This window comes from Macrobrachium rosenbergii, chromosome 44, assembly GCF_040412425.1.
Source record: "Macrobrachium rosenbergii isolate ZJJX-2024 chromosome 44, ASM4041242v1, whole genome shotgun sequence".
Taxonomy (NCBI): Eukaryota; Metazoa; Arthropoda; class Malacostraca; order Decapoda; family Palaemonidae; genus Macrobrachium; species Macrobrachium rosenbergii.
The window spans coordinates 36,833,192-36,861,098 of NC_089784.1; the positions used below are offsets into that span (position 1 = coordinate 36,833,192).

At 39.6% G+C, this 27,907-nt stretch overlaps 1 protein-coding gene and 1 long non-coding RNA gene across 7 annotated transcripts in view; one reads left to right on the plus strand and one right to left on the minus strand.

Moving 5' to 3' along the window:
* The window catches only part of LOC136829530 (NEDD8-conjugating enzyme UBE2F-like), a 98,049-nt gene extending 76,713 nt beyond the window's left edge, over window positions 1-21,336 (plus strand). For all 6 annotated transcript variants that reach the window (XM_067088360.1, XM_067088361.1, XM_067088363.1 and 3 more), the window contains exons 4-5: window positions 18,934-19,095; window positions 19,320-21,336. In XM_067088360.1, coding sequence (XP_066944461.1) covers window positions 18,934-19,095; window positions 19,320-19,436 — 279 coding nt within the window. In that variant the 3' untranslated portion in view covers window positions 19,437-21,336. The remainder of the gene's footprint in view (window positions 1-18,933; window positions 19,096-19,319) is intronic.
* The window catches only part of LOC136829531 (uncharacterized), a 68,150-nt gene that overhangs the window by 18,522 nt on the left and 21,721 nt on the right, over window positions 1-27,907 (minus strand). The gene's annotated exons all lie outside the window — the stretch shown is intronic.

Here is a 27,907-nt window from a genome sequence, read left to right on the forward strand (position 1 = left end):
TTTAAGAAGGCAGTATACCATATGTTCCCTTTACATTCCACCCAATAGTCATGTCTCCCGAGAGGACTTAATATCCTTAATGTGGCAGCTACCAGAGCCATTTCTTCTTCTTGGTGACTTCAACAGCAGACATCCATTGTGGGGAGATGTAACATCAAACCAAAAGGGGAATATGATGGCATCTATCGTAGAAAATGAAGATATAGGCCTTCTTAATACTGGAGAACCTACCCATTATCACATTCAGACTGGTACTGTCTCCTGCATTGACCTTTCAATTTGTAGCTCTAATTGCAGTGTTGATTTTAGTTGGAGAACAAGTGATGACTGGCATACCAGTGACCATTCTCCAATTATAATCAGCACCAATGATGATCCACCTATCCCAAGATCACCACGATGGTGCTTAGAAAAGCAAATTGGAAAAAATTCGAAGATTTGAGCGAGCTGGAAGGGGATGCCAAAGATTTCCCAAGTGTAGATGATGCCATCGATCTCCTCAATGGAACTTTCCATACTGCTGGCTTACATTCAATTCCTCGAACTAAAGGACTTTTCAGAGACGGCCAGTTCCATGGTGGTCAGAAGAATTAAGGCTGCTGCATCGAGCTACAAGGTCATCATTGACCAGGTGCCGTGAGACATCGCACTGTGGATAATGTCATCACTTATAAACAGTGTAGGGCACGATTTCAAAAGCTATGAAAGCTGCCAGAAGACAATCATGGGCAGGATATGTATCCTCTATTAACAGCAGAACACCAGTCAGCAGCATTTGGAAGAAAATAAGAAAAAATTCAGGGTAAATTTACACCCAATCCTCCTCCAGTCCTTAAAGTAAATAATAATCATGTCACTGATGCCACAGAAGTTAGTAATATATTTTCTGAACACTTTGCTCGAGTCTCTGAAAAAATCAGATAGTTCCCCAGGACATCATTTCAGAATGATGGAAGAACAACAGGTACTTGATTTTTCATCAAACAAAAGTGAATCTTACAATATGCCTTTTTCTGAAAGGGAATTTGACTCTGCTTTAGCCAGCAGCAAGAACACTGCCCCTGGCCCCGATGAGATTCCTTATAAAATGTTTAAACACATTTCAAGGAACACAAAACTTTTATAATCAGCATTATCAATAGAATATGGGATGAAAAGCAGCTACCCTAGCATATGGGAATTGGCAACCATGTTACCATTTCTTAAGCCTGAAAAGATCCTCTCTATGCAGCAAGTTACCGCCCCATTGCGTTAACTTGCTGTTTGTGTAAATTAATGGAAAAAAATGGTAAATGTAAGGCTGATGTGGTATTTAGAGCACAACAGTATCTTAACACCTTCTCAGTGTGGCTTTTCTGAAAAATGCACTCCACACGGGATATCTTACTGCAACTTGAAACCTCTGTCTGTGAAGCATTTGCCTCCAAACAACACCACGTGACAGTGTTTTTGATATAGAAAAGGCATATGACACTGCTTGGAGACATGGAATTCTCAAGACAATGCATAATAGTGGTCTCTGAGGAAAATTACCTTTATTTGTCAGATCATTTTACATCGTAGGTATTTTAAAGTTAAAGTTGGCAGTACTTTATCAGAGAAAAGGTGCCAAGAAGAAGGTGTTCCCAGGGCAGTGTTCTCAGTGTAACACTTTTGCTCTGGCCATAAACAGTGTTACATCTGTTATTCCAAAAGAGGTCTTAAAGACGTTATTTGTGGATGACCTGTCAATATCTTTTGCTGCCACCGGATGACTGTAGCCGAAAGAAAGTTACAATTAACGATAAATAAAATAACAAGTTGGGCTGAGAAACAGGGTTTTAAAATCTCTGTAAGTAAGACTACTGCTGTCCACTTCTGCCGGATTAGGGAGTACATCCTGACCCAGACCTCTATTTGTATGGCCATAGAATCCCATGTGTAGAACAAACGCGCTTCTTAGGCCTAGTTTTGACAGCAGAATGACTTGGGTCCCACATATCAAACATATCAAAGCAAAGTGCCTAAAGCTCTACACATCTTGAAGGTGCTGTCTCACACCAGTTGGGGAGCTAGTAGAAATCTTATACTAAAAGCTTCATAAAACCTTAATTTTATCAAAGCTGTCAATGGGTTTGTGAAGTATATTCTTCAGCCTCTTCATCTAACTTAAAAATTTTAGATTCTGTTCATCATTCAGGTATTCAGTATAGCCACAGGAGCTTTTCGTTCATCACCAATATCTAGTTTGCTAGTCGATGCAGGAGAAATGCCCCTTGAACTCTATCGTCAGTCATCATTGCTTGATACTGGTTTAGAGTGCAAAGACTTCCCAAATCTCTGGCTTTGCTGTGGCAAACAGAAATATTTTTAACAATTTTTATGAAAATCATCCAAGGTATCCTACTCCTTTTAGCTATAAATTAAAAAGATTTTAGAGGATACAAATATTGGAAAAATCCCGTACTTCCTTGTGTGTATCCCATTACTCCTGTCTGGAAGGTACCTGCTGTGAAATTCTGCAGGTACTTCAGTGGAGCAAAGAGGGATAAATCTGATGAGGAAATGAGGGCAATATTTTTAGAGCATGCTTCAGAGCATATGAATACAAGATTTATATTTACTGATGGTTCCAAATCCAATGCTGGCGTTGGTTATGGAGTTTTTGGTGAATCTTTTAACCGAAGAGGTGCGCTTCCTTCAGTTGCTTCAAACTTTACAGCTGAGCTGTATGGCATCTTAGTAGCCTTGGAACATATTGCAATACTCCCAGTGTCTGGCTACACAATATTTTGTGACTATAAAAGTGCCTTAGAGTCCCTGGAAGTCTTCAATACTGATCATCCCTTAGTGTTGAAGATCTTGCAGTGGATCTTCTTGCACCATTGTAGAGGAAGCATTGTTTCTTTTGTTGGGTCCCTGCCCATGTGAACATATCAGGAAATGAAAAGGCAGACAGGCTAGCCAAATCAGCAGCACAAATTCCGATACCCAGAAAATGTCCTGTTCCATATCGTGATGCATTCCATATTATATGGAAATCCATCCAGCAATTATGGGCACTTCAGTGGGACAGAGTAGGCCCCAATAAAATGAAAGAAATCACTAGTCAGACACACCCTTGGAAATATGACCTAATGCCAAGGAAGTGGGAGGTTGTATTGTGTAGATTACGTATTGGCCATACACGTTTAACTCACGGCTTTATGATGAATGGGGAGAATGAGCCCTTCTGTGACGATTGCTTGGTTCCACTGACTGTTAGGCATTTGCTGGTTGAGTGTCCCAGTCTGGTGGAACTTAGGAATCATTTTTATCAAATAGCAGTGAAGCAGGTGGTAATTATAACATGGCAAAACTGTTGGGAGAAAGTATGTGTATTAATAATGTTATCTCTTTTATCAAAGAAGCTGGTCTTCTCAAATATATTTGACAGCTGTGCTGTCTTAGTATATATATATACAGGCAGTCCCGGTTTACGACGGTTCCGACTTCGGACGTTCGAGTTCTGGCGCTTTTCAAATATATTCATCAGAAATTATTTCCGGCTTCGACGCATGTTCGGGGTTACGACGCGTCGTCGCCGATCCGACGGAAGAAATATGGCCCCAAAATGGCAGAATAATCATAATTTGAAGGTTTTTTGATGTAAAACTCAATAACAATGCAGTTTACATCGTTTTCAATGCACCCAGAGCATTAAAAGTAAGGTTTTCTTATGATTTTGACGATTTTCGACGATGTTCGACTTCACGACGATTTTCGGGTTACGACGGCGCAAGAAGAACGAACCCCGTCGTAAACCGGGGACCGCCTGTATATATATATTTTTTTTCTAAAGTTATATTGTTTATCTGATCAAATCTATTAATAGTTCTTTTTAGCAGAATTTTATATATTTATTTAATTTTAGCTAGTTTTCTTTTTTTTTTCCTTTTTAATAAAATTTATATGTAGTTCTTTTTAGCAGAATTTTAATTTTAATTTTAATTTTTATAACATACTATAAAAATGAAAAGATCACACTTAGTATTCAAGCGTCGGTGACCCTGGTAGTTGTGACGCCAGATAACTCTCAATTAATCAATCAATCATTGGATTGTCGCTTTCTTGCACGGTCCAGTTTAGTGTTGTTAAACAACAAGCGACAGTTCACATGGTATTTTGCTGCATTTTTCCTGAGAGTGGCCTCTATGCCATCACCTTCATCCAGCCTTGCTGGATCCATTATCAGTGGCATTTCATTATGTAACGACCCGAGTGGGCGTTATGCAGGTTCTTTAATATACTCAGGACGGGCTGTCATGACTGACGGCAGATGCAACAAACAAAGGAGGGGAAAACAACAAAAACAATAAAATGAGCTTAAAATGAATTTATTTACAATATTTACAAGTGAGTCAGGTCTGGTAAAAGATAAAAACCATAAATACAAAAAATAAGCCAAAAAGGCAGCACTAAACAAAAAAGCAAGTTAAATAAACAAAAAGTAGCTTTAAAAAAAAAAGGCAAAAATAAACAACAGCAGGCAGGAAAAAAAATACCAAACATACGTCCTCCATCGGGGCACCAAGACAGCCCTCAGCTGTGCAACAGGGACAAAAATCCACCAACCAGAAAACCCCGATGGAGACGTCAGGACAGCCTCACGCTGTCATCAAAGATGAGCAGCTTCGTGGTCACATGACTACTCATGGTCGCACTCCACCTCTCGACGTGCTCCACTGTGGGGCGTGCTCCAATTTGCTGCTCAAAAACTGACCAACGTCGACTCAAAAACTGCCTGCTGCTGCTGCCACTGCCGCTACTCTCGCTGCCCTACCAGACCCGACTGAAGCAAGAAACACAGCAGCTCACCAACGAAAACATCAAAACAAAAAAACTTGAAGGTAAGGAGGCAGCAATCCACAAAAGGGAACGAGCGGGGAACCAGCAGTTCCCACAAAACCATCACTTAACGTGACACCTCCCCACCTAAAAGAAAAAAAAAAAGATTATTTTTTTTTTTTTACTCATGATCCTCCAATGCCGTAACAACCCCGCCAGCTAAAAACAGAGCCGCCCTGTCACAGTCGCCATTGTAACGACCCGAGTGGGCGTTATGCAGGTTCTTTAATATACTCAGGACGGGGCTGTCATGACTGACGGCAGATGCAACAAACAAAGGAGGGAAAACAACAAAAACAATAAAATGAGCTTAAAATGAATTTATTTACAATATTTACAAGTGAGTCAGGTCTGGTAAAAGATAAAACCATAAATACAAAAATAAGCCAAAAGGCAGCACTAAACAAAAGCAAGTTAAATAAACAAAAAGTAGCTTTAAACAAAAAAAAGGCAAAAATAAACAACAGCAGGCAGAAAAAAAAAATACCAAACATACGTCCTCCATCGGGGCACCAAGACAGCCCTCAGCTGTGCAACAGGGACAAAAATCCACCAACCAGAAAACCCCGATGGAGACGTCAGGACAGCCTCAAGCTGTCATCAAAGATGAGCAGCTCGTGGTCACACGACTACTCATGGTCGCACTCCACCTCTACGACGTGCTCCACTTCGTGGCGTGCTCCAATTTGCTGCTCAAAACTCGACCAACGCCGACTCCAAAACTGCCTGCTGCTGCTGCCACTGCCGCTACTCTCGCTGCCCTACCAGACCCGACTGAAGCAAGAAACACAGCAGCTCACCAACGAAAACATCAAAACAAAAAAAAACTTGAAGGTAAGGAGGCAGCAATCCACAAAAGGGAACGAGCGGGGAACCAGCAGTTCCCACAAAACCATCACTTAACGTGACACATTAATTTCACTGAACATGGGAATGTTCCTTGCCAGCATTGTGTACCCATCATGGTCTAGGACATGATGATTTGGAGGTGATGTCAAGTGCTCACCTCTTTTGTCCTTCTGACAAAGACAACATAAACTCCAGTTTGTTTTTCTACTGCTCAATATTGGATTGGCATCACATTCTGCCATGATTTCACTTTTGATTAAGGCCGAGGGGTTATCCTTTTACCACCTTAAACAAAGCACACATTCCTGTATGGGATTCAACTAGGTTCGGTCTCCCTACACCTAGCCCGATCATTCATCCAGTGCCATTTAAGTCCCGTGTGATCTGTACACCATCCGGGCAAGTACATGAACCATCATGTACAGCCCCCATACCCTTGGCTCGGCTCTCCCGCTGGCACATCCTGTCTATTCAGGTGCGGCTATCTAACTATAGCTGGTCTGGGGCTGTTAGAAGGCATTTGGGACACTAAACTAAACTATACTACAACTACTAGTCTAAGACTACAGGATTAGTAAAGCTGGATTAGCTGGCACTGAACCCCATGCTGAGTTACACAGCAGTGATGTCACCAGTGTGCCCTGGTTGTGTGCAGACATACACTCTTTTACATTTATTAATTTTCCTTCAAAATTGATGAGTTATTCGAAAGAGATGGCCTCATTAGGATCTAAAACCACAGAAACCAAGATCCATGCTTAAAACGATAATTGTTGAACGGGCATTATTTCTCATTATAATTATTGTTTCTACCTTTTCTTGGCAGCCATATAGCCCCCATATTTAAAGGTAAACTGTACTGGGAAGCTACAGAAACATAATATTCACAAGAAATAGTATGGAAGAGCTTTACCATATTGCTAGAAGCAAATACATGCCATTCTAGTGAAAAATTAGCCAAAATCTGTCGATACTGGCGCCATCTTGGAATTTGGCCGCCATATTAAATTTTTGCGTGGCCAGCGCCCTTTTCTGATAGAGGGAACTTTAAAGAGCACTTGTGCAAAATTTCATGCTTGTTTCACTATCTGAACGATTCTTATGAAATATGCAATTATCTGCTGCACTAATAGTTCAGAAAAGGAAGTCACATTCAAGAGACTGATGTTGTCTGGAAGTAGAACCTTCTACTTAGCTCACCAGACAGGTAACCTATGTGTGAAGAGGAAAGACACTGTCTTGACTCAGACTCAAGTTACCAGGTTTGTTTGTTACGAGTCGGCACTGGTTCTCAGGAATGAACCGATACTGGGTTCCACTTCCTTCTGGCCTGTGGTAGAAGTTGACGCCTCAAGTGACAGAGGTAGGATCAGGGATTGATCTCCATGTTCACTGGCAGTGGTCAAGACCTGCAGGTCTTTGCATGATTTTACAGCTCTGCCTTTGGGCCAGACTGTTTCTCCCTCTCCGGTTCTGAGGAAGCCCCCAGGCTTCTAAGGGCTCGCAAAGGTACACCTGGTCTTCTTTTACCCTAACAGAAAGGTGCGTAGCAGTGCTCCTTTTAGTCCCCTGTCCACCCTGGGAAGGGGTCAGGGGTATAAGGAAAGGGGAAGGATGTTAGGGGCAACATCTTTTACCACCTTCTGCTATTGAAGAGGGGCTACCTGATTAGCCATGAAGCAACATGGCACCATAAGGGGCGGAAACCTTCGAGTTCCTGCCACCTCTCTCTAATATGCAGTACACTTCCAGACTTCAGTTCCCAGCTTGTCTTCAACCTCGCCCTTTGGAAGAGGTGAAGGCGTTGCTGAAGACGGTACTGTTAGTAGTCATCAGGATGCATATTTTTTAATATACAGTAGTACCTTGGACTTTGAACTTGACCTGTTCCAGAAGGCTGGTTGAAATGTAGTTTGTTCAAAATATGAAACATACTTCCCCATGAAAAATAAAAGGAATCAGGATCATTCGTTCCAGCCCACCCAAAAAGTCCCCTTTTTAAAATTTTTTCTATTGTTAATGTGTTCAAAAGTTAAATTGAGTGTGAAGTAACAAAACAGTACATTATATGAAGTAAAATTTTCGAAAAATTTTGTTTCCGTGTACGAGCTAAAAATTTGATTTACAAACTATTTGGTGAAAATGGCATGCCGCCAGCCAGGATTGAGGGAGGAGAGACTGGATCTCCCCAAGGAAACTGAAATGGTTGCAGTAGGCAAAGGTTGATAACAAAAGCAATTTTATTCACATTTTGCAAAGATAATCAAAGGAATCGATAGTGTGTGTGTCTGATTGTGTGTTATGTGAGAGAGAGAGAGAGAGAGAGAGAGAGAGAGAGAGAGAGAGAGAGAGAGAGAGAGAGAGAGAGAGAGAGAGAGAGAGAGAGAGAGAGAGAGTCCAGCAGATGTGAAAACAATCCCTCATGCATGTATGATTGTCAAGGTGTTTTTTACACTTAGATCTTGAGTGCAAGAGGGAAATTTATTATGCCACAACACATCAACTTACTGTTGGCAAAGGCAGAATTTAAAATTATAATCCAATAAATATGAGGATTTTTCAAACAAATAAGTAATAAACAGGTTTTGACATAGGAAAAACCTGTTTTTGGTAGTCGCTGTTGAGTCCTCGAGGAGTTACCTTCCATGGTCTACCAGAGCTCCATGGTGACCAAACTAATATCAAAGAATTCTCTTCTAGTTGGTCTTTTTGGCCAGGTATTGTGTTGTAATGATTAACATTATAACACGTGATGGAGTATATAATGGACTCAAAGATAAGAGGGCACTTTCCTTTATCTTCAGCAAAGCTGAACCCAGCAAAGATAAGAGGGCACTTTCCTTTATCTTCAGCGAAGCTGAACCCAGTTTTTCCAGCATTTTCCCTCATCTTCAGTGAAGCTGAACCCAGTTTTTCCAGCATTTTCCCTCATCTTCAGTGAAGCTGAACCCAGTTTTTCCAATGTCGAAAGAACCTGCAAGAAAGAGAAGTGACTATTGCGCATGTACATCTGCTCTCTTGTTTACAACCGGGCTGTTAAAGACCAAGGAACCGTTACTCTCTGTTGGTCAATGTAGGATGATCCCTTGCCCAAATCCCATGCCTTTTCATCAGGGAAGTGGGAGGGTTTTGAGGACTCAACAGCGACTACCAAAAATGGGTTTTTCGTATGTCAAAACCTGTTTTTTGATAGCGTAGTCTCTTGTTTCATCCTCAAGGAGCTTTACAAAGAAATTGACAGGTGACAAAAAAGGGTTAAGCTCTCACCCCAACACCCCAAAGGAAATAACATTTCTGGTCCAAGGTCAAGCCACAGATTTCAAGTCCCATTCTTTATTCCAAATACTCTTCAGGTTTTGGTACCAAGGAACAAGAAACTATACACGAACTTACGTTTTAGGATGTAGTTCTACAACGGCTTACCTAAGCATGCTGGGTTTGGTTGCAGTACTGTTGCCCCTCTACCAGCGATAGTTAGCATACTCACCGTCAATAAGACCCCTGGTTTTCTGCCATAGCACCTAGGGGTTAAGACTAACCATGCCACCTACTGATACACAATGTAGTCGAATTTGTTCGAGCACATGGCAATAATTCAACTGATGACCACTCTCTACATTTGGAGACTTCTTCGAAAGAGACACTTCTGAGGAAGGCCAGTGACATACTTACTTTCCTAACATCATGTGACCTATGAAAGGAGTGTGGATTTGCCTTTTTAATGAGAAATACTACAACCATTCTCAGCCCTTGTAGTGAGAGTGGTTAGTTTGTGCTAGGGTGTAAGAAAATAGGACCTTCTGGGATGTTTGCCGTAACTTCTAGATAAACCTTAAGTGCTTGAACCGGGCATAACGTCTTGTCTGCTAAAGTGCGTTTTCTTATAAGAATGGATTTCCTTTCTAAAGGATCCTTATTCTTGGCCAGGAATGATGGACCAGGGGACAGTGATAATTGATGATCAGCTATTTGCGTGATGCATCGTCCCCATTTAAAAGAGCCCAGTTCATTAACACGAGCTCCTGATGCTAATGCAATGAAGATCGCCTTTTTTGGCATGTGCGTTGTGGTTGTACTATATTGGGTCTGTTGAATTGAGGGGTTGATAGAAGTATAAGCACCTTTTTCAGGGACCAAGTAATTGGGAGCCTTTCGGGGGTGGGCCTTTGTAGAGCAAAAGACTGCAGAAGGGAAAAGATAAGGGGACCGTCCACTTTACATTAACCTTATGGGAAAATGGGGTTTTTCAAACTCTATAAACTTTTTTGTTTTTTAATCGATTTTTCTCATTCAAAAACCATTTGAAAGATAATTTTCTCTACTAAAAACTAATTACTAGGATTTTTTTTTTAAAATTTGTTTTTTTTATATATTTTTTATGTAGTATTTTTTTTTTTTTTAAAATAATTTTCAATAGGTAAAAATCAAATTTAAAAATTCTGTGCTATGAATATTTAGACATTTTAATGCTCTATTATTTGGTTTTTGAACGACTAAAATCGGTCGATAAACAAAAAGTATAATTAATTTTTTCCGAAAATCTTAAGTTTTGAGAAAAACGAGCTTCAAAGTTTTCATATACTACATTTACTTCTGTAAATTCTGAAGTAAACCTAGAGACTTGAAATTTGGAGGATATATAGAAACCATATTTATAAACATATACTATAATTTTTACAGTATTAAGATTATTTGAATAGAATTTAGTATACATAAGTTTGAAAAATTATAACTTCAGATAAACACTGTGAACAGACAATGCATGTGGGCGATTATACATTTGTCTTTTTATCACTGACCACATTTCACGCTTTTTAGCTTACTTGATTATCATCTCTATTACCTTATGCTACTATGAATATGATAATGACGCAAAATCATTACAAATATCTACGAAAAGACGAAGAAATTAACAGAACTTACTTTTTGGCTTATCTTTGGTTTTTTAGAAAACTCGTATCATTCAAAGAAAACGTCGAGTTCATTTAGGAAAACAGATCTCTAAATTAGGAGAGACTATAGAAAAAAAATTTTCAGGTACTCAGGACAGAAAAAAGTTCCCTACCGGATTAGTGTTGCTTGCGCGACCCCCCGTGCTAGAGGAGGCATAGCTAAGTGTAGATTGAAGCCTTTTTAGCCGTGATTTATACATATTTCATAAAAAAAATTGTTTGAAACTTACTTTGAGTGGTTTTCCTACCCAAAACCGTCATAAACCGAAAATGGGTTTCCGGACCCCATGGGTCGCCGGACGCTCCCCTTAATGACCCTAAGACAAAGGAAGAATAGGGTCGCTTTTTGTAACAGACAGATTGAGTGGGAGTAGGACAGATGGAAGAGTGTTTAGTGGACTGATGAAGCCACATTTAGTGTGACATGCAACAGGTGGGGAAAGGTTAAGAGCAGGGATGGCAGTAACCCATATGACCCCAAATTCATGGAGCACACTGTAAAACACCCCCAGTATTTGATGGTATGGGGATGTTTTTCATTCTAGGTATAGGAAAACTTATCATACTGCCTAAGAATCAATCAGTGAACAAGGATAAGTATTTTGAACTCCTTGTTGATCATCTGGAAGAATGTTTTGAGGTCACCCAAAGCGACTTTTTACAACAAGACGGTGCCCCTGCCCATACTGCAAAATTAATCAAGGATTACCTGGATTTTTGTGGCATCAATTATTTTAGAGACTGGCCAGGTAATTCCCCAGACTTAAACCCCATAGAGAACTTGTGGGGGATCATGAGAGCCCAGTTACGCAACCTTGACATGTCCTCCATCCCCAAGCTTGAGGTTGCACTAAGGGACATCTGGGACAATCTTGACCTAGAATTGCTAAAGAAAATTGCCCTTTCCATCCCACGGCATCTCAAGGCTGTCATAAAAGCCAAAGGAGGCTCAACAAAGCATTAGATGGTGGTAAGTACAATGTTTTATGTTTTTAAATTTTTTATTTACCTTTCAGTTTTTTTTTCCTCACCAACTACTCAATCAGCCGAGACTGTAGTGTAAATTATTCTCACTTACTGCCTAGATTATTGTAGACATTGTATAATCTTAAAAAGTTTTCTGTATTAATAAGTTGTGGAACATTTCTTTTAGTTAAAACATTTAGTTAGAATTTAAAACAATTTTCGCTCTACGAAACTAGGTAGCAATCAACGCTTTACGAAAGTAGGTAGGCTAGCAATCAACGAGCTGGGTTCCGGCTTTAACACACAAATTATCAATTCCAAAAGTTTAAAACTAAAACTTTTAACTGGAACTTAATGTTAAGCACTGATCTTGCTCAGTGCTTAATATTAAGTTCCATGATCCTCGATAATGAAAACAGAAAAAAGTCTATTTTTTTCAGAGTGCTGGTAACGACATGAACCGTTCGCTATAGACCAAACAGAGATAATGGCTCCTTGGTCTTTAACGGCCCGGTTGTAAACAAGATGGCAGATGTGCATGGCCGATAGCCACTTCTCTTTCTTGCAGGTTCTTTTGACATTGGAAAAACTGGGTTCAGCTTCACTGAAGATAAGGGAAAGTGCCCTCTTATCTTTGAGCCCATTATATACTCCATCATGTGTTATAATGTTAATCATTATGATACAATACCTGGCCAAAAGGACCAACTAGAAGAGGATTTTTTTTTATATTAGTTTGGTCACCATGGAGCTTTGGTAGGCCATGGAAGGTAACTCCTTGAGGACGAAACAAGCGACTACTCTGTCAAAAAGTAAAGAATGCAAGTAAGAAAAGGAAAGAGATCCAATAAGTTTTCACAAGGAAGTCGTTTAAACTAACAATCCAAGGTGCACATAAGCTGAACGCAGCACCAGTTTGTTTCATGATGTGAAAAGTTAAGAATACCTTAGTTTAACCAGACCACTGAGCTGATTAACAGTTCTCCTAGGGCTGGCCCGAAGGATTAGATTTATTTTCCGTGGCTAAGAACCAATTGGTTACCTAGCAACAGGACCTACAGCTTATTGTGGAATCCGAACCACATTGTAACGAGAAATGAATTTCTATCACCAGAAATAAATTTCTCTAATTCTTCATTGGCCAGTCGGAGAATTGAACGCAGGCCCAGCAGAATGCTGGCTGAGAATGATACCTACCCATCCAATGAGGAACATTTTTCTTGATGTGGTGATGAGTTTCTTTTACAGTGGTAAAAAAAATCGTATAAAGCAAGTGTCACTCAATAGGTACAGTATTTTACTGTGACAAAAAGAAGTGATCCAGGCGAATTGAGTGCAAGTGAAAGCAAACAGGCGAAACGTGGTGAAAGAGAAAAATCATCCCAGTGGTAGCTGGGCAGTCAGTGGGAAGTGGACCCTGTCTCCCACCCAATAAACCACCACCATCCCCTCCCTCTCCTCTCTACCGTCTCACTCAGCGTAGTCCCAAACACTCGCTCAAATAAGACTTATTGTTACTGTATTGCATTTGATTGTTTTTATATTGTATCATTGTTACATACAGTAATGTTTTTAATGTCAATTCCAAAAATTAAAGAAAGAAATTTCACAATAAATTTAACAATGATACAATATAAAAACAAGCAAATGCAATACAGTAAAAATACAAAATCAAAAGTTCATCTTTTATGGTAAATTTAATTGTGAAATGCTTTATTCTTTTATTTATTTTGACGAATATGGTTGTCATGTAGGTTATTGCCTTTGTTTTTCTCGTCGGACGCAGTAGGACATTGAGTACAAGTATAAACAAGACAATTGATGGAGTCAGAGTACAAGTATTTGTTCGATATAAGAAATGTTCGACAAACGAGGTGCAACTGCATGTCCATCTTTGCCTGGGGACAAGAAACAACTTCTATAATTTTCTGGGGTTTGGCAGTCTCATTCAAGTTGGAGAAGCCTGATCTCACACTCGAGCAGAACACTGGTGGTATAGTCTTAGTCTCATATCAGCAAGTTCAGAGAGGAGTACAGTTATTCCGGTCTTTCAGGAACGACCAGCTTAACAGTGACAGGTTGTCTTTGTTCACTGTCGCCCTTGGGGAAGCTGGGCCCTCACGAGTGGCTTCTTCCTCATTCCCTTCAGTGAAGAATGCAGGAGTTCTAGTCTTCAATAAGGGAATCCCTACGCCTTTCCATTCCCCTGGGGAGGAAGGGAATCGGGAGTTAGCCTGGTGGCTAGACGACAGGAACCTTATTGAGTTTCTGTTCACACTTCTCCTCCTGTCATGCTCCTGTTCTGAGGTGCATCAACCAAGGGACAAGGTGCACACCTGGAAGAGTTTATGCTTTCAAGTGAGTGGAACCAGAACAACAACCACCTCCACATCAATATCCTGGAACTCAAGACAGCTTCCTTAGCTCTTCGAGAGGTTCAGGATCTTGGCAAGCTACTCTGTGGTGCTGGTGAGTGTCAGTACCCCCATCACCACGAGAATAACTTTTGTCAACACACTCTGTAGAGCTTTTACTCAGGTACATTCCTGAGAACTGGAATGTGATGGCAGATAAGCTCAGCCACCCAAACATTACTTAGGATTTTCCAATCTTTAGAAACTCCCAATGATAGATCAACACAACAGAAGCTGTCACTGCAGTTCCATCATTCCACTTCCATGGTCATTGGTAGAAACATCTCCCAACACCCATGGAACAATCTTAATGCCTCGGAAGAGGCAAAGGGATCTCTCAATTGCTCTCCCCTGTCTATGGACATGGGGACTGTTGTGTGGGGCTCTTCGGACCCCATGCCGCTGGAGTAACAGACCTAATGAGAGAGTGAAGGCCCAGCACACAGGCATGGCCTCACCCTCCTGCACTTTCTCATGGGAACAGTGCCAGGGTCCCAGAAAGGTGATGCAGACCCACAGGTAGGCTCAGCCAAAGGAGGTGGTCTTCTGCATAGTCTTCTTTCCCTGTGAGGTCTCGGCCTTGAGGAAGACTACAGCACTCGAGGAGATGAGGTTCTGTCATGCTCAAGTTTGTCCTGGAACTCAGACTTTCAAGTCACGTTCAGTCCCGTCTAGGAACTGGTTGGTAGTGATCACAACAAGATACTACTGTATCCAGTTAGAGTGCTATGGGGGCTGATGATAAAATGACCTGTTGGTCATCTCTAGTTTTATTGTCTCCAACATGTAGACAGGGCATTCCGAGTACTGGGAGGATCATTAGTCCATCCCTCGCATTTTGGAAGAACTTGTCTTTTACAGGTATTAAGACAAAGTGGTCATTGCCACTCACGTCTTTCTATACATTTCCAAAACACTTTTTCCCTGTGTCTAGGTGGCTGCTCAATTGTGCTGAGCTCCCATAGTGGAACACACAGGTTTTTCAAGAGTGACCCTCTTGTTTTTATCTTGTCAGAGAGGTGATGGTCTGCTTTTGAAGGTGAGCCTAATAACTGAATACCCTGTCTGTAATCTTAGATTTATAGACCAGAAAAGAGGCCCAGATGAGGTCAAACTCCAGTCTGTTCATCCTAGCCTTTTACAAGCTTACATTTCAAGAACCTTGAACACACAGTTGTTCAAGAAATGTAAGTCTTCTTCTTTGCGCTACATGACCAAAAGACCCAATGGTTACCAGTATTCAGACCCTCCCAATGGTTAGTATATTGTATAGGAACAAATGACAGTTTGTCAAGTAATCTGTATTTTTCCTAATTATACAAACCTGAGGTCTTTACAATTAAATGTCCATCTCATGCCACCCCTCAGTCTGCTCCCTGGGCCAAAAGGCAAAGTGATTGCATACCGACTGGGTGGACTCTGGGTGGGCTGGGACTATTCCTACCCAGGTTTATGGTTAGGAAAAATACAAATTAAAAAATGTCTTTTTTTTTGGATTTTTTTATTTTAGATTTGTTTTATTCAGTGAATCTTTAAGAAATAATTACTTTCATATCCCTCCTTAAAGCTATATTCCTATACCTGTAAAGGGTGCAAAAGAGAGAGCAGGTAGACATTGAGGTTTGTTAAGGAGCAGGCTATAGGCAAAAGTATAAACATACAAGAACATACAGGTGACCCGAGGTTTTAGTTCTTTAAATACAGATAACGTGACAAATAAAATTAACAGACTAGACACAACAATGCTCTGACATGTACAATACAAAAGGGCATTTTTAATAAATGACATTTACATAAATAAAACATGTCTAAGTACCCCAACCTAAGGTCAGGGAAAAAGGCACCGTAGAAAATGGAGGTTCACTAGAAAACCTGTTGAGCGGGGACTTTACAATACTTCCCAAGACGTAACGTCTGATTTAAAGCAAGTATCTGCTGGGGCGCTGGAGAGGGCCGTGGTTCCACAATGTCAGCTGGGGTGCGTTGCATGCAGGAGCTGCCTGGGTCCAGGGCCATACGCGTGGGCAGCCAGACTTTCTTGTGGGCGGGGGTGGGCTGCTGGGGCGTCCTCCCAAGGAGGGCGCTGAGGGGTGTCGTCGGCGTTCCTCCAACAGTGCGGTCTTGAGGCGGTCTGTCGACACCCAGTTGTTCTTCCCGTGGATGGCCAGCCGGAATGCCTTTTTGTTTCTCTCCAGCATGAGGAAGGGCCCCCGGTAGGGCCTGGTTAAGGTCAGGCAGACAGCGTCATTCCTGACGCAGCGTGGGTGGTGGAGGACAGACCGGGAAAAGTTTATTAGTTGGTATACATCCGCTGGCAGGGGCGAACTTCCCGTGTCATGGAGCCTCTGGACCGTCAGGTTGTGGCAATCCCCGTGATGAGTTCACCCGGGACTACGAGAGACTCCCCATAGACTTTTCTGCTGAGGGCACATCCTTCCACTTGAGCGACGTGATGGCGGTGCAGTAAGCTGGAACCTCTGGGTGATAGAAATTCATTTCTCGCTATAATGTGGTTCGGATTCCACAGTAAGCTGTAGGTCCCGTTGCTAAGTAACCAATTGGTTCTTAGCCATGTAAAATAGGTCTAATCCTTCGGGCCAGCCCTAGGAAAGCTGTTAATCAGCTCAGTGGTCTGGTAAAACTAAGGTATACTTAACTTTTAACTCTGGGTCGGTGGCCTGCTCCCGGGCGAGGTCCTTGTAGTCGATCCTGAGCTGCACTGCGTTGAATCTGATCCTCAAAAGGGCGTCTGCTACAGGGTTCTTCCTGCCAGGGAGGTACTTGATGGTGCAGGTGAACTCCGCGAGATGCTGCTGCTGTCTGGAGGACCATGCATCCCCCTGCTTTGTGAAGGCATGGACCAGCGGCTGGTGGTCCGTCCAGATTGTGAAGGGCGTGCCCTCCATGAGGAACTTGAACTTGAAGTGGCGTACCACCTGGTACACTGCGCAGAGTTCCCTGTCGAAGGTGCTGTAGCGGGACTCAGCTGGACTGAGCTTCCTGCTGAAGAAGGCGATGGGCTGGGGGGCTCCGGCGACGACCTGCTGCAGGACGGCCCCACAGGCGATGTTGCTGGTGTCTGTCATCAGCTGGAGGGGGGCGTTGGGGTCCTGGTTGGCCAAGGCGGTTGCCTTGGCAAGGGCGACCTTCATTAGGGAGAAGGCCTGCTGCTGGTTGGGGCCCCACACTAAGGTCTTCGATCTCCGTCAGGGGGGCCATGGTGTGTGCGACCCCGGGGATGAACTTCCTGTAGTAGTTGACCATCCCGAGGAATTCCTGGACACCCCTGATGGAGGTAGGGGTGGGGAACCTGGCAACGGCTTCGACCTTCGATGCGAGTGGGCGGACGCCTCCCGGGGATATCTCATGGCCCAGGAAGTCAACTCTTTCGACGCCGAAGGTGCATTTGTCGAACCTGACGACGAGGCCGTTCTCCTGCAGGTGCTGCAGGACCTTCCGGATGTGCCGCAGGTGTTCTTTGTGGGATCTGGAAAAAATTAAAATAAATTAAAATTTCATCTACATAACAGACACAGAAGTTTAGGTCCCCCAGGATGCTGTCCATCAGTCTCTGGAAAGTCGCCCCCGTGTTCCTCAGGCTGAAGGTGGAGAAGGCAAAGACATAGGACCCAAAGGGCGTGATGATGGAGGTTTTGGGGATATCCTCTGGAGCTACTGGTAACTGGAAGTAGAATTTTAAAAGATCCAACTTAGAAAATATTGTGGCCCCATGGAAAGAGGCAGTGAGGTCTTGCATGTTTGGGAGAGGGTAGTGATCTGGTTCTGTGGTGAGGTTGAGCTGCCTGTAGTCGCCGCAAGGTCTCCAGGAGCCGTCTGGTTTCGGCACCATGTGGACCAGAGGCCTTTCTCCATATGCCCATACACTCCATCTCGGCAAAAGCGTCCTTGGCCTCCTGAAGGCGCCGAGGGGGAAGCCTTTGGAACTTTGCGTGCGTCGGGGGGCCCTTTGTTTTGAATTGGTGGTTGTGTGTGAAGGGCGGCAGCTTTATGGCAAGGGCGGACCTCGGTTGGTCCATCAGGAAGGGCAGTGCGCGAGGAGCGGGTACCGGCATGGAGGAGCGCACGAGCCTTGGCGTGAGGGAGGGCACGAGTGGGTTTTGCGCGAGGGACATATTTGTATGTGGGAGGGAATGTCTGCGTCCATGCTCGCTTCTGCACTCTCACTCGGAGTGTGAGTTACACTCACGCCATTACATGCTTGGGAGCGTGCTGTGTGGGTCAGCTAATGACGCGGTGATCTGCCGACAAGGGTCGGTACGCCTGAACGCTTTGTTAAAGCGTCGTAGTTAGTCCGAGGGGCGTGGGCTAGTTCATCAGGCCAAGACTAAGTCGCCGTTTGGGACCGTTAATGGCTCCAGGAACCACTCTAGAGTCACCACTGTGAGAGGGTGCAAAAGAGAGAGCAGGTAGACACTGACTGCTAGTTTATTAAGGGAGCAGGCCACTTATAAAGGGGCATGCAGACATCAGTACAAAGACATACAAGGACATACAGGTGACCCGAGGTCAATTGTTCTCAATGTGAAACAGGACAGGTAAATACAGATAATGACAAATAAAATTAACAGATTAGACACAACAATGCTCTGACACATGTACAATACAAAAGGGCATAAATGAGTAAGTAATAAATGCACATTTACTGAAATAAAACATGGCTAGGTACCCCAACCTAAGGTCAGGGGAAAAAGGCACCGTAGAAAACGGGAGGTTCACTAGAGAAAACCTGTTGAGTGGGGACTTTACACCTGTATGAGGAATTGTAACACCCTGAAGAATCATTAGAATTATTCGTATTTTTTTTAAAGGGTAATTTGATGGTAAATACATTTAAAAACTTTTACCATGAAATATGTACTTTTCAGCCCCCAATAGTGAAGTGTGAGACAAGACTTTGGCATCCAAATATTAGCGAAGAGGGCGAGATTTGTTTATCGCTCCTACGACAAAATTCAATAGATGGCTTAGGATGGGCTCCAACAAGAAGGTTAAAAGATGTTGTATGGGGTCTCAGCAGTTTATTTATGGTAATGTATTAAGCTTTTATGGATCTATCTCTATGTTACAGTTTTACTTCATTTTAATAGCTGATTATGAAAAAACTAGAATAATTCAGATATAAATATTTGTGTTAATTTTCTAATATATTTTCAGATTCATTAAAAATATTTTACCAGTTTTGAAATAACCTAAAAAACATCCTGGTAACAATATTTTTAGATGTAAAGTAATGTTTACTCTTTTCTTCCAGGATTTATTGAATTTTGATGACCCTTTAAACATAGAGGCTGCTGAACATTTCCAGAGAGATAAGGAGTCATTTCGAAGAAAAGTTAAGGATTACATTGATAAATACACCAAGCGATGAGTTGAGGATAAGAGTGTTATCCTCATGTCATGTAAATAAGTTTTGATTAGTTTTGACTTCCCGTTTGCCTGTAATCTTAGTGAAACTTTTTTACCATTGCTCCTCCTGTTTCGTTTACAACCGTGTTTGATACTTAGATTTTGATATTAATGTAACTTTTTAGGATAGCTACTTCCTTTGTTGCTGCATATAGAGTGATAGTTGTACCTAACAACATGTGGCAAGTGATAGACTTATAACACAGTGGAGAATGTAGATGTATCATCTCATTGATCTCCAGCAAAATGGTGATAATGTTGAACATTCTGTCAGGGATACTATTTAGTTGTAAAAGGATCAAATGCTCTAATGAGGTATCATGGAACGCTAAGTGTAGGAAAGAATTTTTCTGAACACAGCCATAACCTGCAGGCTAAATGCCTCTCTTCCTTCCCTTTAATAGCATTGGAGTGATTTATGTTTATTATACTGAAGTGTCGAAAAGTTTTCACACGATGGTTGTTAAATGTCCTGAGCACATTTATCCTATCCTGAAATTCCTTCTTAATGGAGATGCATCTTAGCCTATTTCCAGATTTTTACATTTTGTTACTATAGTATATTGTCTTGTCTGTTAAAGGTGAGCTGCTCATTTAGTTCTTAACAATTGTGGAACACCGTTTGTAGATTTACGTAGTGTTCTGTTTAGTGCCCACCATATTGCCAGATTATGCTTTCTCACATTGATAAAGTTTTCAAGCCTTATTTTTAGTTATTTTCATGGGATCTCTTCCTTCCATTTAATGAAGAAATTGACTATGAGAAAAATGTATGACATAAAATCTTTTGTGAATGTGATAGGTAACTTGCATTAACAGAAACTGTATATGACAACCATGCAGTGATAACATTTGTAATTGGATTGGTAGTTTTGATTCAAAAAGTATGCTGACATAACTGTGAAATTCCAGAAAAGGGAGGCTTTTATTTTACTGTTTTATTGAGGTGTTAGATTAAGAATTTAGGGAAACCAAATTTGATGCAATTTTTTTATTTCAATAAAATTTAGTTTTAAGGACTTTTTCTTAATTAAGTGTCCACTGTTGTGATTACTAAATTCATGCTTGTGTAGAAGAGAAAGAAGGAACTTGCCATCTTGGACTATGACCATATGCCCTTCCATAGGTCCATTAACCCATCTTGGCCTGTGACCATATGCCCTTCCATAGGTCCATGGCAATGTTAACACCTGTGTGAAAGTTTTGGTTGGACTAGAGACGTGATATATGACTACATTTTAAATTGCTCTCTTTTTTCTTATTATGAAAATATTGAATTTATATGAGTAAATTGATCTGCAAGTCCTTGTTTTTATATACAGTAAGTAGTGACAGTCATGATTTAAAATTTTTAGTTAATTGTGTTAATCACCTATTTCAGAGGAGACAACTAAGGTTTCCTGTTCCCTGAGGTTCTTTTATAACCTAGATATTAAGCAGTATTTGATTACTTTTTCACATACAAACAATAACAGCTTTACTCCTGTAGTTTTGACAGTGGTACAAAATTCACCACCATGGAATAGTTTTGCATTTGCCATGAAAGATGTTGAAAAGTTTTCATCATATCTTTCATGGTCTTGACACTGAACTTGTTTTTGATGATGCAGTCTTATGGAAAACTGTATTGAGAACTGCCTGTTGTTCAAAATTTTCTCTGATTAAGTACAGTAACTGTTACATCTAACCAAACTAATGTAAAATGGCTATCTTAATGAATTCTTTTGTTCTCATCTTGTTTGCAATAGAATGCAGTACTTGGTCACTTACACAGTACCTCATTATTGGCTTGACATATGTAAGCAAAAGGTAGTAGGGTTATTTTATTTATGTCTGTCATACAGTAAATTGAGATTGACAAATTGTTTTCACTGGAACCTTTCATCCTCAAGTTCACACTAAAAATTTGATAGGATCTTTCACAATGTAGTTTTGGTCTTGTGAGGTTATGCTGTACATTGTAGTGATTAAAGGACCAACAGTGGAGTGTGAATGTTAACATGAGTATATTTGACAATATGACATTTCCTTTTTTTATCTGAGCTCTACTGTTTTGTTCTCACATCAGGTTTTAAATTTTCCAGGGAAGATTTAGAAATCTGACCAGTGAAGCAGGTGAAATTGAGATATCAGGTACATAATCCTGGGAAAGTTCTATCTTTTTGTGGAAAATGAAAAGGAGATCCTGAAATGTTTGTTTGCCAAGTTGTAGTAAATATGGACAACAAAAAAATGCTGTAACAACCCAAAATTTGCTCACTTTCAGTTAAATGATCACAAAGTAGAATGTGGTGAGCTAACTTTCATGAACTTTGGTCAGAGTCCCTGTGCAAGACCTAAAGTGTCCACATTTTATATATAAAACAACTAAAAATACTTCAACACAGATCCGGAATGTCCATAAGGGATGCTGAACTGGAACGAAGAAGAGTAAGAGGGTTTAACCCGTAAACGCCTACTGGACGTATCATACGTCAACTAAAATTGTCTGTTGGGTGCCAAGTGGACGCATCCGTCGCCGACTACAAAAATTTCAACCTTCGGTCAAATTTGACTCGACCGAAATGGTCGAAAAACGCAGTTGTAAGCTAAAACTCTTACATTCTAGTAATATTCAATCATGTACCTTCATTTTGCAACAAATTGGAAGTCTCTAGCACAATATTTCGATTTATGGTGAATTTTTAAAAACTTTTTCTTACGCCCGCTGTAACTCTGCCGAAAATTTCAGAAATTCTTTAGTCATTTTGTCGTAATTTTTGCACTGTTCTATATTGGCTGTTACATAAAGTTTTATATATGAAAATGTGTGCAATTTCATGTACAATACAACAGAAAATAACTCATGGTTGTAGCTTTTATCAGTTTTGAAATATTTTCATATAAATCACAATAACTGCCAAAATTTCAACCTTTGGTCAACTTTGACTCGACCGAAATGGTCAAAAAACGCAATTGTAAGCTAAAACTCTTACATTCTAGTAATATTCAATCATTTACCTTCATTTTGCAACTGATTGGAAGTCTCTAGCACAATATTTTGATTTATGGTGAATTTTTGAAAAAACTTTTTCCCTTACGAAATTCCGCTGTTTTATATTAGTCGTTACAGAAATTCTTTCATGTAGAATACACGTTGTTGTAATGTTTGTACTGTTTTATATTAGTCGTTACATAAAGTTTTATATATGGAAATGTGCGCAATTTCATGTAGAATACAACAGAAAATAACTCATGGTTGTAGCTTTTATCAGTTTTGAAATATTTTCATAAAATCACGATAACTGCTCAAAATTTGTAGCAACCTTCTGTCAACTTTGACTTGACCGAAATGGTAAAAACGCAATTGTAAGCTAAAACTCTTACATTCTAGTAATATTCAATCGTTTACCTTCATTTTGCACTAAATTGGAAGTCGGAAGTCTCTAGCACAATATTTCGATTTATGGTGAATTTTTGAAAAACATTTTCCTTACGCCTCTTGCTGTAACTCGCCGAACATCTCAGAAATTCTTTCGCCTCTCGTTGTCGTAATATTTACACCGTTTTATATTAGTTGTTACATAAAGTTTTATATATGAAAATGTGCGCAATTTCATGTACAATACAGAAAATAACTCGGTTGTAGCTTTTATCAGTTTTGAAATATTTTCATATAAATCACGATAAATAGAAAAAATTCGACTTTCGGTCAACTTTAACTCGACCGAAATGGTCGAAAACTGCAATTGTAAGCTAAAACACTTACAGTCTAGTAATATTCAATCAATTAGCTTCATTTTTCAACAAACGGGAAGTCTCTAGCACAATATTCCGATTTATGGTGAATTTTTGAAAAAACATTTTTTACGTCCAGCGTTACGAATTCATGCATCATTTTGTGATAATATTTTCTCTGTGTTACTTTGATCGTTTTACAATTTGTTATATACCAAAATCATCGCAATTTAGTGTACAATACAACTAAAAAAAATTAACTCATTAGCTTTAACCATTGTGCTTACAGCGCGATTTGTATACAATTATATGTTTTTTTTTTTTTGCTGTCATATATTCCAATATTTATATATGATAATGATATTTTTTTTAATTTCTGATGGTTGCATACTAAACTTCAGGCAATGACAAAAAAAGGAGCCAAAAATGAACTCTTAATCTTAAAAACTAAGCGTGCTGTGATTTTTTGAAAAAACTTTTTTCCGCTTCAAGCGCTAACTCACCAAACGCCGCCGGCATACGGGAGACGTTTTTGTAAATAGAGGCTCGGCGTTTAAGGGTTAATGATCTAGTAAAATTATGTATAAAAACATAACCCAGAAATGTACTGTAATCAAAACCAAAATACAGGTAATCATATACTATATAGTGCTTATAAGAGATAAAATTGAACAGACACTAAACGGGGTAAGAAATGTTTAAACAAAGATTATATGAAATACAAAAAAAATATTGTATTAAGAAGAAAAGAAACAAACATACCTTTATGAATTTCAAGGTAATAAGAAAAGAATATTAAAAAGAACAAAAATGAGAAACAAAATGCTATGACCATAATGAAACTATCTAAATGTGAAGCCAAAATAAAAAAGAAAAAGAGAGTAACTGATATTAAGAAACAAAGTCAGTCAATCACCAACAAAAGAATCAATAGAGGTCCCACCTCAGAGCAGCTTACCAAGAGGAAAGTAAACCATGAATCAAAATGAATATATAAGGGGAGATGCAATTATCTTATCACAACAAAAACACAACACAATCAGATGTAACACATGCTGTAATGAACTCTGCTGTAAAAACAAGGACATAAAAGACAGCCTAATAAATAGAGTGAGGAATTTCATAGTCTATAGAAATAAACAATTGACTAGAATTCATGGAAAAGGATATGTGTGTGTGTATCAACCATTTGATATACTGTATACTGTACAGAAAAACTTGCGAGAAATTTTCAAATAAAAATTAAATGATAAAGAAACTAATACTGAAATGATTAAACCCAAGAAACTAAACCAATTACAAAAAATGAAATTTCCAAAGAACATATAAATAATAAATCAGCTTTTGTACACTAAAAATCTCACCACTTACAAAAGACATTCGATAATTATGTGATCCAGTAGAATTTAAATGGTTTTAAGACCAGATTACACCTTGGAGAAATGCAATGTCTAAAGGCAGTGAGTCAATAGAATAATTTTTTTACAGTACCATTAATGGGCAAATATTTACCAGCAACAGCACCACAGGAAGAAGGCAACCAAAACTGCAATACAGTATACAAAGACCAAGATAATTTAAGATAAAATCCTTTTGAATAAAAGGATTTTGACAAAGGAAAAATCTATTTCTGGAGAGGGGCCCGTGTCACCCGGTGAAAAAGTCCATTCAGCACTCATTTCTAGGTAATTCCGTTGCTAGATACCAGAGAAAGCTAAATGAAATGCTGGAGTTACTACCCCCAGAGCGAGCTCCACTAGATGGAGTCGTGTATGGAAAAGGGTGAACTACAAAAACACGGAACCTTATCCTATATAGAGATTCCCAATGTCAAAAGTCCCAACGAGAGAGGTGCCGATACAAGCCCATGCACTACTCGCGGACTGTATACAAGGCAACACTAGTCGCATTCCATGTTAGCACCCACCCCACTAGAATGATGTTTACCATGGGAGGGAGAGAATGAAAAACAGGGTGGGTCATCAGGTGACCATCGGCCCTCTCCAGAAATAGATTTTTCCTTTGTCAAAATCCTTTTTCTGGATCGGGTCCCGTGTCAGCCGGTGAAATAATAACAGAGAAATAAACATCATTCTTATGCTATTAAAGACTTAAATAGAGACGTTGAAAACTAGGAGAATTCTACCCTGAACATTAGTAAGGTCCTCTAAATTCATGTAATGAAAATAATGTAAGTGGTCACCATCTAAGATCATGAGCTTAGAATTGAACCTGAATAGGCTTGTATTAAGAAAATACTTTCTGCCTAATAGCAGACCCAATGACAGTAACCCCCTTTTTTTTTAAAAGAGAGGATCTGACGAAAGTGCAAGAGGTCCTGTCTAAAAAAGCCTGTAAGGAGAAAACTGGGCACAGAAACAGACCTTGTAAAAGGGGAGTACTTTCCAAGGTGACCACTGAAAATGAGGACTTTCAATTATAGATAGAAAGTTAGGGTGAGGAATTTGCAACACTACCCTGATGAGGGGAAACCAAAATGATTGGTTCCGCCAGACAGGGCAGACAGTACAGGAAAAACTAACACTAGAAGCTAAGCTGATTAAAAATTTTGGGTCTTCCCCAACAAGGAAAGGTAAGAACAAGATGATTGTTGGTTACCGGCTAACTCCGATACATTACTCAAAAGACCAGGAAACCGAATGTGGACGGAGTACTGTTCTTAGACGAACACAGACCTTAGGGATGAAAGTTAAGAGCCTGTGAGTCTGGTTCCAACAAAACACTTTCCTCGAGGCCAATGCGGCCGCATCATTACTGTAGCTTCGAAAACTATGTGAAGAGTGCTAGTAATACTAATTTACAATTTTAAGCAATGAAGATATAACAGAAAACAGTTCCTAAACTAGGCCCTGCTGTATCTGCAAATGATATCATTAACCAAATAAAATTACAATTTAAATAAATCATATGTAGGTATTAAATGTAGTAAAATAGATCATAAATTCAAATAACCTGTGCTATCTCAATAACAGTGAACCAAATTCACATTTCTCAAAAGTACATGGATCTGATCTATTTCATGAGCGGATGGCTTACTTTGCTCATGCAGCTGAACAAATAGAATTAAATGGAGCACATAACTTTTATATTAGTAACTATATTCAATTTCACTTCTACAAATGAAACTAATAATTTTATTACAAAATGCTGCAGATAAAGGTGTATCCCATTCTAAACCACGTCCTAACAAACAAAGTACCTTTTTGGTCTGATATTCTTCCAAAATTAAAAAAACAACACCTATCAACTGTTGAGTGGAAGAAGATCAGACAATCTAAGCAAAAGCTTCAAAAAACTGATAAAACACAGCTTCTACAGGAAGGAAACTTACAAAAACAATTAAAATATTAGCATAAATGATATACTGAAACCAATGTACAACAAACTCGCTACAAAATTCATGAAAGAAGTTATACAATACCATGTGTGAAGTTAATATACATCAGACATTTCCAGAAATATTCCTCTGTCAAAAGTATGGCGAAAATCCAGGGAAATAAATTGCCAACAAAAACAATACCATGTGTGAAGTTAATATACATCAGACATCTCCAGAAATATTCCTCTGTCAAAAGTATGGCGAAAATCCAGGGAGATAAATTGCCAACAAAAAACATTCGACTGGAAGATTAGACAATCTGAACAAAAGCTTCAAACAAAAGTGATAAATCAGAGCCTTAAGAAGAATGAAAACTTACTAAACATGATTACAATATTAATAGACATTAATATACTAAATTGATATGCAGCCAACTCGCTGGAAAACTTTCCCTATTTAGTTACTCATCACTTTTTCCTATATCATCTCTCTTTATGGGCTAATTTACCTTTGGAGCTGTCTTGGGTTTATAGGCCGTTTACTGTCCATAAGTGTTTTCAGTTCAACGTTTAAAGAAAGGAAAAAGCAGAACAATAGCATGGAGATGATCCACAGCATCTCCAGCAATACTTTCAAAAGAAAAGCAAAACTCAGGACTAAATCACTAACACATAGTACATATAGTAAAACACTAAAACAAGATTCTTGACTCCGAAAAAATAAGCAACATACTAGGAGAAACCTGTGCGAACATAAGCAGTGACAAAAACCTGGATGAACATTTTTGTAAAATAAAAATCATAACTGAATCAAACCCACTAAATTATGAAATGAGAAAATATATTACAACAGAAAATCCAGTATGGAAGAATTAGGTTATGCTCTTTCAAATTATGAGGAATCCATTTCTGGGAGATGATCAAACATTAGTAACATTAGCTAAGTCATGCATCTTGCAATTTTATAAACACTTGTGGTTCAGAAATTTGTTCCTTGAAGAATGGCGTAATGCCATAATTATTCCAATCCTTAAACCAGGAAAAGACCCAAGTGATATAAACAATTACAGACTAATTTTCTTAACTAGTTAATTATTGCAAATTGTTAGGAGAGCTCCTAAATGCCTAGTTCGTATGGGACATACTGTACTTAAAAAAAAGATGCTAACGTGTTTCATTCTGGGTCACAGAATAATAGATCTACTGTAGATTCACTGTCCCTTGTGAAATATTTCATCTATACAGTAAAGGATTTGAATACAAAAAAACCAATATGTAACTATATTCTTTGATATATAAAAAACCTGTGACACCACATGGAAAAATATAAAAAACCTTTTACAAAATGATACGTGGTCACCTGCCAATTTTCAGTGA